This window comes from Elgaria multicarinata, chromosome 2 (assembly GCF_023053635.1).
Source record: "Elgaria multicarinata webbii isolate HBS135686 ecotype San Diego chromosome 2, rElgMul1.1.pri, whole genome shotgun sequence".
Lineage (NCBI taxonomy): Eukaryota > Metazoa > Chordata > Lepidosauria > Squamata > Anguidae > Elgaria > Elgaria multicarinata.
The window spans coordinates 21058210-21079064 of NC_086172.1; the positions used below are offsets into that span (position 1 = coordinate 21058210).

At 44.2% G+C, this 20855-nt stretch overlaps 1 protein-coding gene across 2 annotated transcripts in view; it reads left to right on the forward strand.

Moving 5' to 3' along the window:
* Nucleotides 1–431: 431 nt before the first annotated feature.
* ATIC (5-aminoimidazole-4-carboxamide ribonucleotide formyltransferase/IMP cyclohydrolase) overlaps nt 432–20855 on the forward strand; it is a 49816-nt gene continuing 29392 nt past the window's right edge. Inside the window, exons 1-4 of one of the 2 annotated variants that reach the window (XM_063116100.1) lie at nt 432–546; nt 4811–4937; nt 13802–13878; nt 17474–17540. In XM_063116100.1, the coding sequence (XP_062972170.1) occupies nt 525–546; nt 4811–4937; nt 13802–13878; nt 17474–17540 (293 nt within the window). In that variant the 5' untranslated portion in view covers nt 432–524. The remainder of the gene's footprint in view (nt 547–4810; nt 4938–13801; nt 13879–17473; nt 17541–20855) is intronic. The other variant, XM_063116101.1, reaches the window with a different exon arrangement.

Below are 20855 nucleotides of genomic sequence, written 5' to 3' on the forward strand. Positions count from 1 at the left end.
TTGTTACTGTTTTGAATTTTATTAATTATCTTCTTTAGTGGGTCGTTGAAACCCGCTATTCTGAATAATGATTTTTATATTGTAGGGTAGGGGGGCGCTGGGCATGACTTGGTGGAACCAAGGGGGCGGTGACCTGAAAAAGTTTGGGAACCACTGCTCTAGCTATACAGTTTAAGCACTTGCATGGAAGAGGAGGAGGAGGAGGAGGAGGGGAGAGATTGCGCTCCAGTTTGAATTAATCTGAGAGCGACCTCGTCTCTTATCTAGCTTTGGAGCTGCAACATTTGGAAGGAGCACAGTTTCTGCATTTTTGATCCGCTTCCATGCCCTTTGTCAGTCAGGGGTGTGTCTGTAAATTAGGCAAGGAACTTCCCAGCATGCAACCCTCAGACCCACCCCTTACTCAGACCCACCCCCTATTTACTTCCACCCATGTGGGCCTGAGTCTCTCTCTTTCTCTCTCTCTCTCTCTCTCTCCCTCTCCCACCGGATCAGCTGCCAGTCGCATCGGGGGCATCTTAAACATGGCTACGGGGCAGCAGCTGGGTAATGCTCTTGCGTATCGCGGTTGGGATCTTCGCGTGGCGCTTTCTCAAACCCATGCCGTTCCCGAAGTTTTGCTGTTCAGCTGCAGCAGCAGCAACCAGTGGAAGCTGGTGGCTCTGATTTCGGTGGGCTGTGGAACCATGCTAGGTTTCGGCCAGACCCAGCCAGGACTCGAAAGGAGCCATCCGAAGTGCTGGAACTTAACTCCAAAATGGGTTCAGCAGGTTGGATCGCTCCGTTTAGAGTTCTGCTGGGGTCTGACTGAAACCCAGAGGACCTTTTCTTCCGTCGCCCCCAGATTGTGGAACGGCCTGCCGGAGGAGATTCGTAAAATTAACTCTCTGTGTGATTTTAAGGCAGCTTTAAAGACTAACCTTTTCCGGCCGGCCTATCCAGATCAATGTAAAATCAAGAATTTTTAAGATGTATTGGTTCCCATTCTAATGTTGTTCCCCGCTTTGATCCAAAGGGGGAGGCGGGTAAGAAATAAATTTATTATTATTATTATTATTATTATTATTATTATTATTATTATTATTATTATTCACAGCGCCGCCGAAATCTGAGCCACCAGCCTCCACTGACGATAACAGCAGCAGGGTCCACCCCTCTGCAAGCAGGGGATGGAACCAGCCAATCTCTGCGGTCTGTCTGGGGGAGGAAGCAGCGGTGGGGCAGGGCGCAGCGCTCCTATTCGCTCCGCTGTGGATGAGCGGACAGAAAGAGGCGTTGGCTGGCGGGGCCTGGGCAGAAGTAGGGCAAACAGCACACCGCCTTGGGTTCCTTGGGGGGGGGGGAAAGGTGGGATATAAATGTAATAAATAAATAAAATAACAACCACAACATCTTAAAATTCTTAGCTTTAAAATTCAACTGGGTAGGCCTGCCAGAAACAAATCGTTTCCATGGTTAATTAGTATCATGGGAGAAGAGTTAGATATTTGATCCCTTGGAAACTGGGGTTTAAAGATTAGGTAGTGCTGTTCCTGGAATGTACCATTTCCAGCTGCAGGTGAAAGGTTTGCATTTTTGAATCACCACCACCACCACTGCTGGCGAAGGCTACCCTGAACATTTATCCTAGACTTGTCTGTTTTCATTTACACTTAGATTCCCTCCCACCCAACCCCAAGCAGCTTTCAAACATGTGACCCTCACCTGCAGCCAGGAAATTATTCACCACTGGATTGTGGTGAATTTGTAATAAATGGTGCCTGAGAGATCTTACGTCTTTGGAGCCAAAACCACAGATGTGCAAAACAGCATCTGAATTGCTGCCCTGGGGGGGGTGGGGGGGTGGGCGGGATGTATAAATCCAGGTGTAAAGGGTAGGGTAGAGAACAACATTTTAAAATAAATAAATTGGGGTTTTGGAACATTTTGCTTTGTTACTGCCAAGATAGGCTCCCTGAGTAACTTTTTGTAACGGTAGGGTAGATACGACAAAATTAAAAGAAATCAACAGCCCCTCCCCAAGTCACATCTAAGGTCCTCCTCCGAGTGCCTACTCTGAGGGAAGCTCTGAGGATGGCAACAAGGGAGAGGGCCTTCTCAGTGGTGGCCCCTCAATTATTGGAATGATCTCCCCGATGAGGCTCGCCTGGCGCCAACATTGTTATCTTTTCGGTGCTAGGTCAAGACTTTTCTCTTCTCCCAGGCATTTAACAACGCTAAGTTTGTTTGTTTTTTAATGGACACCAGAACTGTTGTTCTCTAAGTGGATGTGCTGGTCTCGGACCGTAATAAAATGATTTGATTTAAGTGGATACTATTGTTTTATACTATTGTTTTTATATTTTTGATTATTTTTAAATTTTGTATACTTTTTAATGTTCACTGTTTTAAACTTTTGTAAACCACCCAGAGAGCTTCGGCTATGGGGCGGTATATAAATTAAATAAATAAATAACGCTCTGCCCTCTTAGGGCCAAACCATAGTGAGGTAGGAGATTTGTCATCAGATCTTCCAAATCTTTTGCATTTAATTTTAAAACAGGAATGGGAGACCCAAATCTGATTGGAGCAATGGTGCTGAGGGAAGTGGGGGAGCTTCTCCCTCTTCCCCCCCTCCTTTCTCCAAAGGGAATTGAGTCCTGCAAAGAGGCAATGCAGGTTCAGACCTACTGGTGGCGGGATTTAGATCAAGAATCAGGGCTGCAAGAGAGGTTTGGGTCCTTCACTCCCCCCCCCCCCGCTACTATTATTTCTCTCAATCTAAATCTGCTCCTCCCCAAAAGGAGGGGTTTCTAGTTTTGCCCCTTCTCTCCATGAGGTGCAAGTTTAAATTGAGGATACTAAGTTCAGTTTGGGGTGGGGAGTGCTTATACCCGCCCCTCCCACGGCAGTGGGGTTCTGAAGAAAAATTGGAGCCCCCATGACTGTTTTCAAGTGAGCTGCAGTTATTGGGTGCTATAAAAAATCAATCAATCAATCAATAAAGTGTGTTGTGTGTGTGTGTGTAGGGGTTCACTCTCATCATGGATGTCTTAACATCCCCTGTGTTTTGGCCCTCAGGGGATCCAAGTCTGTAAGTGTACAGACTTGTAGATCGCAAGCTGAATATGAGCCAACAGTGCGATATGGCTGCAAGAAACGCAAATGCTATTTTGGGCTGCATTAATAGAGGTATAGCTTCCAAATCGCGTGAGGTACTGGTTCCTCTCTATTCGGCCCTGGTTAGGCCTCATCTTGAGTATTGCGTCCACTTCTGGGCTCCACAATTCAAGAAGGATGCAGAGAAGCTGGAGCGTGTTCAGAGGAGGGCAACCAGGATGATCAGGGGTCTGGAAACAAAGCCCTAGGAAGAGATACTGAAAGAACTGGGCATGTTTAGCCTGGAGAAGAGAAGATTGAGGGGAGACATGAGAGCACTCTTCCAATACTTAAAAGGTTGTCACACAGAGGAGGGCCAGGATCTCTTCTCGAACCTCCCAGAGTGCAGGACACGGAATAACGGGCTCAAGTTAAAAGAAGCCAGATTCCAGCTGGACATCAGGAAAAACTTCCTGACTGTTAGAGCAGTACGACAATGGAATCAGTTACCTAGGGAGGTTGTGGGCTCTCCCACACTAGAGGCCTTCAAGAGGCAGCTGGACAACCGTCTGTCAGGGATGCTTTAGGGTGGATTCCTGCATTGAGCAGAGGGTTGGACTCGAAGGCCTTGTAGGCCCCTTCCAATTCTGCTATTCTATGATTCTTCCCACCTAGCTGGGTGCCACATGTCCACTTCTCAGTCTGGGCTTTTTATTCCAGAGGGTAGTTAGTGTCTGTAAGCATATATCCAGAGATCTGTGGGGAGGGAGAAATTCTCATACAGTTAATGACAGGCTGAGAGAGAGAGAGAGAGAGAGATATCAGCTGCCCAGTTATACTGGTGCACCACAAATTTAGTGATAGTGTATTGATTGGAGGGGCAGAGACAAATAAAGATAGAAGGCTGATGGCAGCTTTGGTTTAAAACTTATGGAGGGCTCAGAAGGAGCCGGTGTGGCGTAGTGGCTAAAGTGTCAGACTGGGATCGGGAAATCCGGGTTCTGGTCGCCACTTGGCCATGGAAGCTCACTGGGTGACTTTGGGCCAGTCACAGACTCTCAGCCCAACCCACCTCACAGGGTTGTTGTTGTAAGGATAAAACACAGAGGAGGAGGATTATGTATGCCGCTTTGGGTTCCTTGCAGGAAAAAAGGCAGGATATAAATGCAATAATAAATACTTACTGCCGTAAAAGTCACCATTCCTATCCTATTTTGAGGCCAGATCTACACCAAGCAGGATACAACACTTTAAAAACAGTTTGAAAATGGTATAGGTAATGTGTCCTGGGCTTGAACAGTTGTCAAAACCATTATAAACCGTTATAAGCAGTAGTGTAGATCCTGCCTGACACTGACCAGAATTCACAATTCAGCAGCTTTCCCAAACCCTGTCCCCCTTTCACACACGGTGACTACAATTCTCATCGTCCCCAGCCATCGCAGCCAATGGCTGGTGCTGGCAGAGTTTCCAGTACCGCTCGTAGAGGGATGGGAAATACAATTTAAAATGTATGGCTGAAATGTAACGAGTTATATGATGGGGTTTAAAAAGCAAGAAACTTTATTTCTGCACTGGGAGATGAAGTAAAGCGCATAGAGCATGGATTGTGCAGTTGTTTAATTCAGGACTACAGCAAGCTCAGTTGTACATGACTGTATAAGAGGTTCAGTGTGCATATGGGGTTTCTGCTACTTGTTAAATACTTGTTTACATTTCACCTTCCTTCTAGCGTTATTCAGTGTCTCAGACAAGGCTGGCCTGGTGGAATTTGCAAAACGTCTCAGTTCTTTGGGTTTGGCCTTGGTTGCCTCTGGAGGAACGGCAAAAGCCCTTCGGGATGCAGGCCTGAATGTCAGGTAAATAATGTTTAAAGGTTCATGATGTCACATTCCAGATTAGCATCCCCTGGTGCTATAGCCTTCATTGCTAACTGGTTCTGGTATTGGCACTGCACATGTGAATGCTAAACTATGGCCTTAGCTAAACCTACCAGTTAGCCCACGACGGAAGATCTTGCATTGTGTTTGAGGCAAGATCCCTCCTCTGTTTACACGTGAGGCATGACGACCTCATAAGGAGAGGTGTCACACCTGCCATTTTTTAATTTATTAAAGGGCCAGCAGTGCATGAATGCTCGTGCGCATAAGGTAAGTGTTTTTTTAAGTTTAAATTAGTTTCTCCACTCCCCCCACCCTACCCTCGATGGGCGCAGCGCTCCTGAGGAGTGCTGCGCGGCTCGCGGCTCCTCGTGATAAATTGCGCGGAGCCAGGTCAACGCGCGGCACCCGGCTACACATTCCGCGGTCTCAGGCTCAGCCCGGGACCGTGGAAAAACCGGGCCCAAAGTGTAGGGCTTTATCCCAGGGCAAGGGAGGGATGATTTGGATGAGGAGGTATAGGGAATGCTTATCACAATTGCAGATGACACAAAATTGGGTGGGATAGCTAATACCCTGGAAGACAGAAACAAACTTCAAAGTGATCTTGATAGGCTGGAGTGCTGGGCTGAAAACAACAGAATGACACTTAATAGGGATAAATGCCAAGTTCTACATCTAGGAAATAGAAACCAAATGCACAGTTACAAGATGGGGGATACTTGGCTCAGCAATGCTACAAACAAGAAGGATCTTGGAGTTGTTGTAGATCACAAGCTGAATATGAGCCAACAGTGCGATATGGCTGCAAGAAAGGCCAGTGCTATTTTGGGCTGCATTAATAGAAGTATAGCTTCCAAATCACGTGAGGTACTGGTTCCTCTCTATTCGGCCCTGGTTAGGCCTCATCTAGAGTATTGCGTCCAGTTCTGGGCTCCACAATTGAAGAAGGACACAGACAAGCTGGAGTGTGTTCAGATGAGGGCAACCAGGATGATCATGGGTCTGGAAACAAAGCCCTATGAAGAGAGACTGAAAGAACTGGGCATGTTTAGCCTGGAGAAGAAAAGATTGAGGGGAGACATGAGAGCACTCTTCCAATACTTGAAAGGTTGTCACACACAGGAGGGCCAGGATCTCTTCTCAATCCTCCCAGAGTGCAGGACACAGAATAACGGGCTCAAGTTAAAGGAAGCCAGATTCCAGCTGGACATCAGGAAAAACTTCCTGACTGTTAGAACAGTAGGACAATGGAACCAGTTACCTAGGGAGGTTGTGGGCTCTCCCACACTAGTGGCCTTCAAGAGTCAGCTGGACAACCATCTGTCAGGGATGCTTTAGGGTGGATTCCTGCATTGAGCAGGGGGTTGGACTCGATGGCCTTGTAGGCCCCTTCCAACTCTGCTATTCTATGATTCTGGGATCCCCTGTGCGTCATGTGGACGCACAGGGACAATCCTGGGGTTCGCCCCATGATAAAGCCCCGTCTAGCTAACGCCAAACTGTCCTTGAATGTTTACAGCAGAACAGTGCTACTATTGTGTAAGAGTTAAATAATCATGTGTGTGTGTGTGTGTAAAGGCGATAAATTCTAGATTGCAATTTAATTTCCTTTGCTATGCACTGTTCTTGCCCTCAGGGGATGCCCAGGCCATTGTTCGACTTCCTTACAGCTTTAAGTAGAGATTCTTCTTTTCCATCTATATCTATGGCTTCTTTGTCCCCTCCCAAACGCTCCATTCGCCAGTAATTTTAAATATTTCTGTTGCGAAGTAGTCCAGTAGTTTAAAAAAGCAAGGGCTGCATTTTAACTTAATGCAACTCGCAGGACGTGCACACAGCGTTCACAGCATTCACACAAGCAAAATTTATTGTCAAGCAACCTGCTGTACTTACTCTCTGATACCTCTGTTCTGAACAAATGTGAAGGACTTGAGCAAGCCTCCTTAAAACAAGGAATTGATTTAGGAATCATGAGATTTGAACTGAATGTATTTGTTTTGCTAAACTTTTGCATGTGTGACTTGGCGGCCACACCCCATGTGGGTAAGCCGTGACTCTGGAGAAACTTGCAATCCACTGTTCCCATCTTGGCTCTCAAAATGCTTAGTTCAAGCTGGTCATCCCAGGCCTTAGCTAGACCTAAGGATTATCCCAGGCAAATGGAGGGGGCGTCCCTGCCTGCTCCTGGGATCCCCTTTGTGTCATTTGGATGCACAGGGATGATCCCGGGACGATCCCGGAATATACACCTGGTCTAGCCATGGCTGCAGTCTGTACTCCTGGCTTGTTGCTGCCAAAAAAGGATTTGCAAGCCAAGAACAAACCCCGGTTTACAATCCTGGCTTGTAAAGGGAGCAACAGTGTAGCAAACAATTTCAGGTTTGTTGTGTTAGAAGCCAAGTGGGAGTCTTGGCTCCCATAAAAACAGGCTGCTTTTACTCCCACTTGGTGGCTCATTCCTGGTATGCTAGGATTCTTCAGAAACTTGGTTTACTATTCTGTGTTAATGTGTTCAGTATGGTTTTGAAGCCTATCCGTGTATGTCCAGTAAGAGCTACTTTGAAACAGGCTAAGGTTATTTTCTTTTTATTTATTTATTTATTTATTACATTTTTATACCGCCCAATAGCCGAAGCTCTCTGGGCGGTTCACAAAAATTAAAACCATAATAAAACAACCAACAGGTTAAAAGCACAAATACAAAATACAATATAAAAAGCACGACCAGGATAAAACCACACAGCAAAAATTGATATAGGTTAAAATATGAGTTTAAAACAGCAGAGTTTAAATTTAAGTTAAATTAGGTGTTAAAATACTGAGAAAATAAAAAAGGTCTTCAGCTGGCGACGAAAGGAGTACAGTGTAGGCACCAGGTGGACCTCTCTGGGGAGCTCATTCCACAACCGGGGTGCCACAGCAGAGAAAGCCCTCCTAGTAGCCACCTGCCTCACTTCCTTTGGCACGGGCTCATGGAGAAGGGCCCCTGTAGATGATCTTAAGGTCCGGGCAGGTACATATGGGAGGAGGCGTTCCTTCAAATAACCTGGCCCCAAACCGTTTAGAGCTTTAAATGTCAATACCAGCACTTTGAATCGGGCCCGGACCTGGACTGGCAGCCAGTGAAGTTGTTAAAGGACTGGTGTAATGTGATCTCGCCGGCCAGTTTTCTGAAGATGGACTTCTTAAAAAGAGACACGCTATCTTAGCTTTAAGATTACTTTAAATACTTTGTTGAATAGTCTTTCCCAGTCAAGTTTGGTTTAATTGAAGGAAGAAAATGCATTCTTTGTTTATATAGTCATGTGAGATGCATCTAATGCTTGTGGGAAGGCTGGGCTCTCTGTCTGAAAGAAGATGTTGAAAGCTTTTCTGTCCATTTGATGTAATTGATGATCTAGTTGAGCGTGTGCACCATTAAGCGAAGGAAATCCATTAAGCAAGAGGAGCATTAAACAAAGTACTCATTGAAAACTGTGATAAAAGACTAAACCAAAGAGGGAAATGGATAGAGAAGAGAGAATTGGTGCAATCATAACATTCTGGGGAGTAACAAAGAATGCCAGGTGTAAAAACTACTAAACCTTGCATCCACCCTGGAAAATCATATGCTCTGGTTGGTGGGAGGTGGTATCTGAGCATTGAGTTAACTTCTCTCACCACCCAGGAAGTCAGGGATCACATGATTACTGCTCTTTGAAGGAAGTTCTGGCCCTCCAGTTCCACATCCAGTTTCCTTCCCGGCCTTCGCCCAGGAGTGTCGGTATTGTCAGTGTTGCTCCTTTCTATATTCTAAAAAAAAATCTTTAGGAATGTTAAACGACTCCTTTTTCAACCCTGATGAATCCTTGCTTTGTTTTCGGACCGCCGTCTTCTTCAGCTTCTCTAAAAAGGAAAATAAAAAACCCTTTCTCTTTGACTTCACACTTCCTCTGTCCTTATGGCTCCAGTGGAGAAGGATTTGTCTTCTGCCACCAAACCTGCAAAGCTGGAAAAGGAGATGCCATCAGCTTCACATGTAAGGCTGATTCCCAACTGCTATGCTAGCAGAAATGTGATCTTGCTATTTACTGTTTTACTCTGTACAGCACCATGTACATTGATGGTGCTATATAAATAAATAAATAATAATAATAATAATGATAATAATAATAATAATAATAATAATAATAATAATAATAATAATAAATGTGCAGGGTGGCAGTGTTGGCCAACTCTAATGCATTTACCCACCACTACAGGCTAGACAAATTCACCTCAGTGGAGACCACCTTTTGGAGATGAGTTCTCCAGAGCATGGTCCTTCCCAAATAGAGACATGTCCCGATGATAGCCTGGACATGTCCCAATCCTTGAATGCCTCCTTACACCAACTAGAGAATGGAACGTTGGATACCTACCATGGAAGTTCATTCTGTGTTGGAGGGGCTGAGACATCCAACCCTTCATGTGGCTGACATAGGCCACAGCTAGTCCTAAGGTTTATCCTGGGATCATCCAGGGTTCGCCCCTGCCTGAGCACTGGATCCCCTGTGTGTCACCTAGGTGAACAGGTTTGACCCCTGAACGATCCAGGGTTAAACCTTAGGTCTAGCTATGGCCATAGTTTTCCATGGCTGATTGACCAAGTCTGTGCACTCTATGGCTTACCCTAGAGGGATGCTTTTTGCATCTTGGTTCTTCTGTCCTGTCCTCTATTTGTCTCTCCTCTAGTATTCTACCTTGAGCATGGCTGTGTATGAAAACTGGAAGTGTAGCTGAAGGACCAAGACTTACTTCAAAAATACTAATCATGCGATCCCTGCCTTCCTGGGTGGTGAGAGGAGATAGCCAAATCCTTGGATGTCTCTGTCTCACCAGTCCATAGAATCATAGAATAGTAGAGTTGGAAGGGGCCTAAAAGGCCATCGAGTCCAACCCCCTGCCCAATGCAGGAATCCACCCTAAAGCATCCCTGACAGGTGGTTGTCCAGCTGCCTCTTGAAGGCCTCTAGTGTGGGAGAGCCCACAACCTCCCTAGGTAACTGATTCCATTGTCGTGCTGCTCTAACAGTCAGGAAGTTTTTCCTGATGTCCAGCCGGAATCTGACTTCCTGTAACTTGAGCCCGTTATTCCATGTCCTGCACTCTGGGATGATCGAGAAGGGATCCTGGCTCTCCTCTGTGTGACAACCTTTTAAATATTTGAAGAGTGCTATCATGTCTCCCCTCAGTCTTCTCTTCTCCAGGCTAAACATGCCCAGTTCTTTCAGTTTCTTGCCTTCATCTGAACACGCTCCAGCTTGTCTGCGTCCTTCTTGAATTGTAGAGCCCAGAACTGGATGCAATACTCTAGATGAGGCCTAACCAGGGCCGAATAGAGAGGAACCAGTACCTCACGTGATTTGGAAGCTATACTTCTATTAATGCAGCCCAAAATAGCATTTGCCTTTCTTGCAGCCGTATCGCACTGTTGGCTCATATTCAGCTTGTGATCTACAACAATTCCAAGATTCTTCTCGTTTGTAGTCTTGCTGAGCCAAGTATCCCCCATCTTGTAACTGTGCATTTAGTTTCTATTTCCTAGATGTAGAACTTGGCATTTATCCCTATTAAATTCCATTTCAGCCCAGCACTCCAGCCTATCAAGATCACTTTGGAGTTTGTTTCCATCTTCCAGGGTATTAGCTATCCCACCCAATTTTGTGTCATCTGCAAATTTGATAAGCGCTCCCTGCACCTCCTCGTCCAAATCCAGAATAGATTTTCACTGTAATTATTTAACATTTCATTCTTCGTATTAAGAGCTGCAGGAGGCCAGACATTTTACTCCAACAACACTTTTTTTTTAATCCATGTCATTCTTGTGACTCTACAAAGAACCTGTATTTAAGGTTTTGGAGACTGGGGCCGTAGCTAGACCTAAGGTTTATCCCAGGATTGTCCTGGGGTCAAACCTGTTCATCTAAGTGCCACACAGGACATCCAGCGCTCAGGCAGGGACGAACCCGGGATGATCCTGAGATAAACCTTAGGTCTAGCTAGGGCCTGGGTTCAGACATAGAATCTTTTGGGTGGCCTTAGAGCAGGGTGGGCAGCTTATAATTCTTCAGATGTTTTGGCTTCCAACTCCCACCAGCCTTAGCCAGAATAGACAATGGTGAACAATGGGGATAGGCCAAAACATTTGGTGGGTCACCACTTGCCTATCCCTCCCTTAGAATAAATCCAACCTTTTTCTTTCACCAGAAAATAAAATAAAAATAGAGTAGTAATTCCTCACAGCATCACTGTTTGAATAAAGAAGAACGCTTATTAAGCCACTTCATGTATAGGTTGCTGTGAATGCCCAAAATACAGTAGATGTCAACTTTCAACTTTTAAATGCCGGCAGTCCCAGATGCAGTTTCCAAGTGTTCCTAAACAGGACATGGCCTATGCTTGATTGCTTTGGACTAGTATCTTTGGCTGAGCTGAACAGGATTGTAGGTCAGCTCCGGTTTACCACCTGTGGATTGGACTCATGTCCAACTTGGTTGACACGCCCTGCATGGTCAGTGGTGGGTCCACTTCTAACAGCATTGGTGAATGCATCCCTGATGGAGGCTGGTGTGCCCACCTGCCTAAAACTGGCTAGTGTGCGACCCCTCCTTAAAAACCAACTCTAGATCCATCATTGCCAGCAAACTACCGACCAGTCTCCAAACTTCCTTTTCTGGGTAAAGAGGTGGAGAAAGTGGTACTGGAGTGGGTTCAACAGTTTCTCCATGACTGAGATTTTCTAGATCTTTTTCAATCTGGTTTCAGGCCAGGTCACAGCACGGAGACTGTCCTTGCCGCGGTCTGTGATGATCTTTTTTTAGCAATGGACAAAGTTAATCTGTCCATCTTGCTGTTATTGGACGTCTCAGCGGCCTTCGGCACAGTGGACCATGAATTGTTGATTAGTCGGTTGAAGACCCAGGTAGGACTGGAGGGCCTGGCTCTTGCCTGGTTCCACTCCTACCTGGATGAAAAGGCTCAGTTGGTTATCATGGGCACTTGTGCATCTGCCCCCACAGCCCTTCCCTATGGAGTTCCACAGGGTTCTATCCTCTCACCTTTCATGTTCAATGTGCATGTGAGGCCACTGGCAGGGTTAATTAGAGCCCACAGGCTGAGGTACCATATGTACACCAATGTTACCCAGCATTATGTCTTGGTGGGCTCAGACTTCAGTGGGGCAGTTGCTGTTCTGTCTCGGTGCCTGGCTGAGATCTGTAATTGGATGTCTAGAAGCAAGTTGAAGTTTAATCCGGAAAAGGCTGAGTTGATGGTGGTCGGTCGTGGTCAGCGACTGGCAGATTCGATGCAGGAGTTTGCAGATGTTTCATTTTCAGGAATCCGACCGAGGATTGTGACTGAGGCCCGAGACCTGGGTGTCATTCTTGACCTATCCCTAACTACAGGTGGGGGCTGTTGTCCAGAGCTGCTTTTATCAATTAGATCTGCTCCGCCAAGTTCTCCCTTTTTTGTCAGAGGCCGATCTTACCACCGCAGTTCATGCCCTGATCATCTCCAGGTTTGTGGTATACAGGGCTTCCCTTGAAGCAAATCCAGCACCTACAGGCTGTTCAAAACGCAGCAACCATGTTGGCCAAGGGGCTTCTGAAGTGGTCTTCTATCACTTTGGTGCTTCAAGAACTTCACTGGCTGCCGGTGGCTGCTAAGGTGGGCAACAAGGTCTTGTGAACTCTGTATAAAGCCCTGCGCTGCCTGGGCCCTGGTTACTTGAGTGCTCGCCTCACTCCTGTGTCCCACCATTGGCAGACTCGCTCTCAGGAGCAGGGTGCCCTGATGGTCCCCCACTACAATTTGGAATGTGCAAGAGCCAGGGCCTTTTCAGTGGTGGCTCCCTGGTTGTGGAACAATTTGCCACCGGAGATTAGACAGGCTCTTACTGTCAATTGTTTTAAACGCCTCTGTAAGGCATTTTTACTTTCACAAGAGTTTGGGGGAAGGGTGGTTTAAATTTTAATGTGGGTTGAGGGTTTTTAATGGAAGTTGTTTTATGTTTTATTGTAAAGCACCACAATGCCAGAAATGGCGAGGTGGCACTATAAAAAATGTTTTTAAATAATTAAATAAATTATGTCTTCCCTATTTGGACATTCCTGTTACACCAATTGTCGATACTTGCTGTTGTATCTCTGCATTTTCAGATGTTCACAAATTCATTTGAGATTGTCAAGAGCCTTCCGTGTGGTGGCCCCCAGCCTGTGAAATTCCCTGCCTCTAGAGGTCAGGCAGGCACCAACTTTGTATTCCTTTCAGTGCCTCCTGAAAACATCATTGTTCCAGGAAGCCTTCCCTTGATGACCAGCCATGATTTTACTGCACTTCTGTTTCTTATAAAAATGTATTTTTAATAGTGTTCTTATTTTGTGTTTATTTTATTTGTCCACCACTCTGAAATTCTTGAATGGGCAGCGGTATATAAATATTGCAAATAAATAAATATTCATGTAAGAATGTTGGGCATTCACCAATTTTGGACATTCACTAGAACGTATACAATTGAAGTGTCATATAGTGTTAACAATTAGAGAAAGTGTTTTGAGTTTTAGAGAAACCTTGCACTATATGGAGTGGAGAAATTTATTTTCATGATCATACATATACCACCCAAAACATAGTTGTTATTTATTTTATTTCAATGGTTTTATTTTCTCCAGGTCCTAAAATAACCTTTTGGTTTGAGGTCTCAAACTGCTATTTCTAAAATGGCAGACTGTTTTTTTTTTGTTCTATCAGTTCATGGTGCTGAATAAGCGCCATAGAAATCGAACAACTTTCTGCCTTTTCTCCCCAACTTTGAACAGAGATGTTTCTGATCTTACTGGCTTTCCAGAAATGTTGGGAGGGCGTGTGAAGACTCTTCACCCTGCAGTACACGCAGGTAGGTTGATGCTGACATTTTTCCACTGCGTAAAACAGATAGTGGCTGCGTTTTGTGGAATTTGCATGGTATCTGGGAAAAGGTGGATTGGCTGAAAAAATAGATGGGCTATATCACTTCAGACTGCAGGTAGCGACTGGCATCGCTGAATGCTCCTCCATACAAAGTAATTCCCTCTACATAGAAAGCTAGCATGTCAGGAAGAAGGATTCCAGTCCTTCCCCATGATACCTTGTTTATCATGTACAGTTGTGTGAAAAAGAAAGTGCACCCTCTTGGAATTGTATGATTTTACATATCAGGACATAATAACAATCATCTGCTTCTTAGCAGGTCTAAAAATTAGTAAATACAACCTCAGATGAACAACAACACATGACATATTACACCGTGTCATGATTTATTTAACAGAAATAAAGCCAAAATGGAGAAGCCATGTGTGAAAAAGTAAGTACACCCTTACTGCTTCCATAGGAATTAAGATGCTAAGTAGCAGACAGGTGCTGCTAATCAAATGCCTGTGATTAATTGATCATCAGCAAGTATGACCACCTCTATAAAAGCCAAAGTTTTTTCAGTTTGCTGGTCTGGAGCATCCAGGTGTGTGTTAACCCAATGCCAAGGAGGAAAAACATCAGCAATGATCTTAGAGAAGCAATTGCTGCTGCCCATCAATCTGGGAAGGGTTATAAGGCCATTTCCAAACATTTAAAGTCCATCATTCTACAGTGAGAAAGATTATTCAAAAGTGGAAAACATTCAAGACTGTTGCCAATCTTCCCAGGAGAAGACGTCCCAGCAAAATCACCCCAAGGTCAGAACGTGCAATGCTCAGATATTGCAAAAAAACCAAGAGTTACATCTCAGACTCTACAGGCCTCAGTGAGCGTGTTAAATGTTAAAGTTCATGACAGTACAATTAGAAAAAGACTGAACAAGTATGGTTTGTTTGGAAGGGTTGCCAGGAGAAAGCCTCTTCTCTCTAAAAAGAGCGTGGCAGCACGGCTTAGGTTTGCAAAGTTGCATCTGAACAAACCACAAGACTTCTGGAACAATGTCCTTTGGACAGACGAGACCAAAGTGGAGATGTTTGGCCATAATGCACAGCGCCACATTTGGCGAAAACCAAACACAGCATTTCAGCACAAACACCTCATACCAACTGTCAAGCACGGTGGTGGAGGGATGATGATTTGGGCTTGTTTTGAAGCCACAGGACCTGGGAACCTTGCAGTCATTGAGTCGACCATGAACTCCTCTGTATACTAAAGTATTCTAGAGTCAAATGTGAGGCCATCTGTCCGACAGCTAAAGCTTGGCCGAAATTGGGTCATGCAACAGAACAATGATCCCAAGCACACCAGCAAATCTACAACAGAATGGCTGAAAAGGAAAAGAACCAAGGTGTTGCAATGGCCCAGTCAAAGTCCAGACCTCAACCCGATTGAAATGCTGTGGTGGGACCTTAAGAGCGCTGTGCATAAACAAATGCCCTCAAACCTCAATGAGCTGAAGCAACGTTGTAAAGAAGAGTGGGCCAAAATTCCTCCACAACGATGTGAGAGACTGATAAAGTCATACAGAAAACGATGACTTCAAGTTATTGCTGCTAAAGGTGGTTCTACAAGCTATTGAATCAGAAGGTGTACTTACTTTTTCACACATGGCTTCTCCATTTTGGCTTTATTTCTGTTAAATAAATCATGACACGGTGTAATACGTCATGTGTTGTTGTTCATCTGAGGTTGTATTTACCTAATTTTTAGACCTGCTAAGGAACAGACGATTGTTATTCTGTCCTGATATGTAAAATCATACAATTCCAAGAGGGTGTACTTTCTTTTTCACACGACTGTATAGGAATTACAACTAGGCCTAAATGCAGCTACCTCTCTGTAGGATTGCTGGTGAGCCCTGTTCTGCATTTCAGCCCATGACCCCAACTACATGTTTTCTACAGTGATTACATGTTTGTGGTGCAATTGCTTAAGTAGACTGAACATTCATCTTAGGGCACAATCCTATGGACTGTGCCCTCATTACTCAGAAGCTCCCGAACTCGGAAACTTCCGGGTTTCCTGTGCTCTGCCAGGCTGAAGCCGACAGGGCGGAGGAGCAACCCATCCATGGATTTCCTATATTTCTGCTAGAAGGGCTCTCTTGGGCCACAGCTAGACCTAAGGTTTATCCTGGGATCCTCCAGGGTTCGCCCCTGCCTGAGCACTGGATCCCCTGTGTGTCACCTAGATGAACAGGTTTGACCCCTGGACGATCCAGGGATAAACCTTAGGTCTAGCTATGGCCTTGGAAACGTAAAGACAAAAACTGCAGTGGCATCTTACAGCTGAATTAACCGTTCCAAAGGATCGTATGGTACATTCCTTGGAGAATGCACGTAAGGAATTATATATTTGCTTCCCTCCAGTCAAAAATTATCTTCTGTACAGAACAATCATGTTGGGAGTTAGCTAAACGTATTCCCCAATATACCAATTTCCTACGTGCAGGGAATTTTAAAAAATCAAGGCATATGGGATCATTCACTTACGATTCCCAACTGCATCCTGAATTGATATAGTCCCTAGAGGGCAGTACTATGTCATTTTTCTTAATATATAGTTCAGCCTTAGGAGTCCAGCTGTTTTCTAATGAGTTTTTCTAAGCAAATGCCTTAAAGAAGTGCAGCTTAAGACTGAAATTTGTGAAAAAATACCTTGGTTTAGAAATTTAAAAACGCTGAACTCCCACACCCACTTACCTGGGAGTAAGCCTCACTGAATTCAGTGGGACTCAGCAGATAAGTATAGGATTGCGTTGTAAACTACTTATTGCTAGAAATGTAGGTCAGAATTTTTTCTACCATTACAAAAGCTTTGAGGGTTTTTTTTTTTCTGAGACGGCAGTCGTCTGCACAGTTAATAAGGAGAGAAATTAGTTGGACTTAACTCCAAGTAAACATGCATGGGATTTTGCTTTAGAGGTTCTTCAAACCTTGCATGACGTAGCTCCCCTTGACACTAAGGCTGCTATTATTGTATGCATATACAATATGCATATACTTGCATATACATATAATTGCATAGAAATAAGCCCCATGAACACTTATGAGTAATTCAAGAAAGCTAGCAAGACTGATCTCTTCCGGCAGGCCTATCCAGTAGAATTTTAGGATATTTTAGCATATTTTTAGGATGATTTTAAACAGTGTATACTATGTTTTTAATCTGTATTTTATGCTTGCTGTTGCTCCCCGCCTCGATCCAATCAGAGAGGCGGGTAAGAAATAAATTGTTATTATTATTATTATTATTATTATTATTATTATTATTATTATTATTATCATCATCATCATCATCATCCTAAAATGTAGTGGGGCATAGTTCAAGAATGTTTGGGTAGCTAGGGATATTCATTTGTAACATAGGATAATGAAATGTTGTAAACCGCCCAGAGAGCTTCGGCTGTGGGGCGGTATATAAATGTAAATAAATAAATAAATATGAAATCACTACAGGACAACATGGTTTTCCAGGCAGCATCTAATTGTAAATCCCTTTTCCTACAGTTTTGTAAGCATTTTTTTCCCACCAACCAGGTATATTAGCTCGTGACATTCCACAAGATAAAGCTGACATGGATAAATTGGATTTCAGCCTTGTAAGGTAAAAAAGAAAGAAAGAAAGAAGCGTTTTAAGGGTAATTGTGAGTTAATAAATAATCACGAGATAAACCTCATACAATTTGGTAAATGCTGATTTGCAGGAGGACTAAGGCTTCTGTGCCGTGAAGCACAGAAATACTCCTCTTCATCTGTGTGTTAGTTTCAAAAATGTATCTGATTCTTTTAAGGCATTTTGTGTGGTGGTGGTCTTTTATTGAGTGGGGACGGGGGCACATAAACTTAGTAGTGCAAAAGGCTTACTGTCTTTATGCTCCTGATCATATTTGATTTTGAAACACTGGCAAACATACCCTTTTGAGATTTACGCAGCGTTGTTTGCATTTCATCATCCAAATCAACTTCAAATAAGAAGAGTGCAAAGATTCAGGGCCAGCCCTAGGTCCTGGGAAACTCTAGGCAGGACTCTTGGTCTGGCCTACCCCCTTGCCCCATCTTTTAACCCTCCATCGATCAGTTGGGGAGTCAAACATACTTCCCCCAAAAGCCTTACAGATAAAATGCCTGGTGGAAGTTAGTAAGCATGACATCATTTGCAAGTAAAAAAACCAAAACCCATGCCTTTATTGATAACTTTCCTTGTCAATTAAAACAATATAGTTGCAACAACAGTACCCCAAAGTACATAGAATCATAGAATAGCAGAGTTGGAAGGGGCTTATAAGGCCATCGAGTCCAACCCCCTGCTCAATGCAGGAATCCACCCTAAAGCATCCCTGACAGATGGCTGTACAGCTGCCTCTTGAAGGCCTCTAGTGTGGGAGAGCCCACAACCTCCCTAGGGAACTGGTTCCATTGTCCTACTGCTCTAACAGTTTTTCCTGATGTCCAGCTGGAATCTGGCTTCTTTTAACTTGAGCCCGTTATTCCTGCACTCTGGGAGGATTGAGAAGATCCTGGCCCTCCTCTGTGTGACAACCTTTTAGTATTTGAAGAGTGCTATTATGTCTCCCCTCAATCTTCTCTTCTCCAGGCTAAACATGCCCAGTTGTTTCAGTCTCTCTTCATAGGGCTTTGTTTCTAGACCCCTGATCATCCTGGTTGCCCTCCTCTGAACACGCTCCAGCTTGTCTGCATCCTTCTTGAATTGTGGAGCCCAGAACTGGACGCAATACTCTGGTTGCCCTCCTCTGAACACATAAACCAACAAGGACAGTGTGTCGGGTCTAATGGACCCTACAGGTTTGAAGAACTGCCCTTAGCATTCATGTAACATTACAATTACATAAATATAGAAGTGCAGTAATCGTGAGTTGTGAGTGTACTATAACAGCAACAACCACGACTCATCTTACCAGCTACAGCACATGCTACTTGAGTGGTCCATGAAGAGTTACCACAATCCAGAACTGCTTGAACTGGACATGCAAGATGGTTTCCTGTCATTGCATTGACCAGAGAGGTTTCACCAGCCCTTTCCCTGGCTTTCACAGTGGCAGCCTCCTACCTGTTCTAAGTCTGCCTTTCTTGACATTCCGGGCAAGTTGGCTGTGTTTCTTGACTCAAGTCAAGGTTTGATCAACTCCATACCAGGTCTGCTGGAAGGAGATGTCTTACGGAACTTGAGCTTCATCCCACGTACCTGCTTCCCTCGGATTATCCCCGTAGCGCTAAGCTTTCGCGGTTGTTGTTTTTGCTACCGGGCAATAGCGATCCTTTGCATACCAGGAAGTGAGTTTAAAGGGGGAAATGTAAAAAAAATCATTAAAAATCAACAGATGACCCAATTCAATTCAAACTTGGCATGCTTAAAGCTCTCCCTAATATCTATTAATGTGCCAATTTTGGTGTCTTTATCTTTAAAGCTTACGCAGATGTAAGCATTTGTTTAAAATCCTGCTCCTGGCCCCCAGAAGATACGCTCAGAGAGTAGGGGCTAAATAGGGCGAAACTTTTGGCTTTGAAGCACAATTAAAGCAGGATGCACGAGAGTACTTCACAATCAAAGCAGATTATAAGCTGGAAAACTTCAGAGTTCTTTGCATGCAATTCGCAGTGATTGCACAGTATAACGCTGGTGTGATAAAGCTCACCACTGTGGGTTGATCAGCTTTCAAACAAATATGGTCATTTAAACAGGCAATGTCTGCTACATTTGGAAAAAAAACACACAGATGCACTCACACTCTGGCCACTATTTGGTCATCTGTTGTTTGGAAGTGTATGTGGAGACCATAGATGTCCATACCATATTTAGTTTTATTATAATAAAAAATGATCTCGGGCTTGGATTATTGGTCTGAGATCACAACATCCTTATGCAATGAAAAAAGGAGAATTTCTCTGTTCCCATCTTTGGCACATAACTTGCAGGTGTCAGGTCTTCTTGAAATAAAAAAATGCTGGTGTTGGCAGTTTGGAATGCAAGAACTCAAGGGGAGTTGCTGATTTGTTTGCTTTTCTATGAGACGATGATAAAAACCCTGGTGAAAAAGTTATCAGTGGTTACATTTTATCCAGAACCCTGTAAATGTTTTGTTAGTTTCTCAATCACTATCTAGCGTAGATTATGAGCTGCTGTGGCAGGCTGTTTACACAGATGCCCGAGGATCCGTGGAGGCTGGTGGCTCCAGTTTCAGTGGGGCAGTGAATCCGCTCTGGGTTTCAGTCAGGAGCTACCAAAGGTGCGCCTTGAATCGCGCCTTTATAGAGTTCTGACTGAAACCTGGAGCAGATTCACTGCCCATTGGCAAAGGAACAACCAGCCTCCACTGCCTAGGACCCAAGCCTCAGCAATACATGTTGCAAAGATCTTTTGTAAACCGCCCAGAGAGCTTTGGCTATGGGGCGGTATATAAATGTAATAAATAAATAAATAAATATCTTCCTGCAAACGGAGAACTGTAGCTGGCCTAAAGGCCCTTGATTGAAAGTAGCCATTATGTATGTTTGGGCATCTGCCGAGGTGAGGGTGAGGACTGCATGCAAGCATTTGCAAATTAAGTTAGGGGCACTGCAAAAGCTGAATTAATAAGTATTGCTGAAAATGATAGCTAAAAATAGAAGACAAAAAAAACCCAGTTTTGTGGACATTCAAGGAGGATTCTAACTGGGGGAAAATGTTTGTTTGTTTTCAAAATCAGATTTATAATATACAAAATACTGTTTTTCACCCTCTCCTCTCATTTCTCATGAAAAATGGAAAGAACAGTTTCTGGGCTAAGCAATTTTGCTAATTGATGAAAACCTAATGAATTTAAACGGCATTTTTGGGTTGACACCTTGCACTTTTATGTGCATGGTTTTTCAGTTTTCTTAGTCATTCAATCAGAGTAGAATTAACACAGTAACCAGAAAG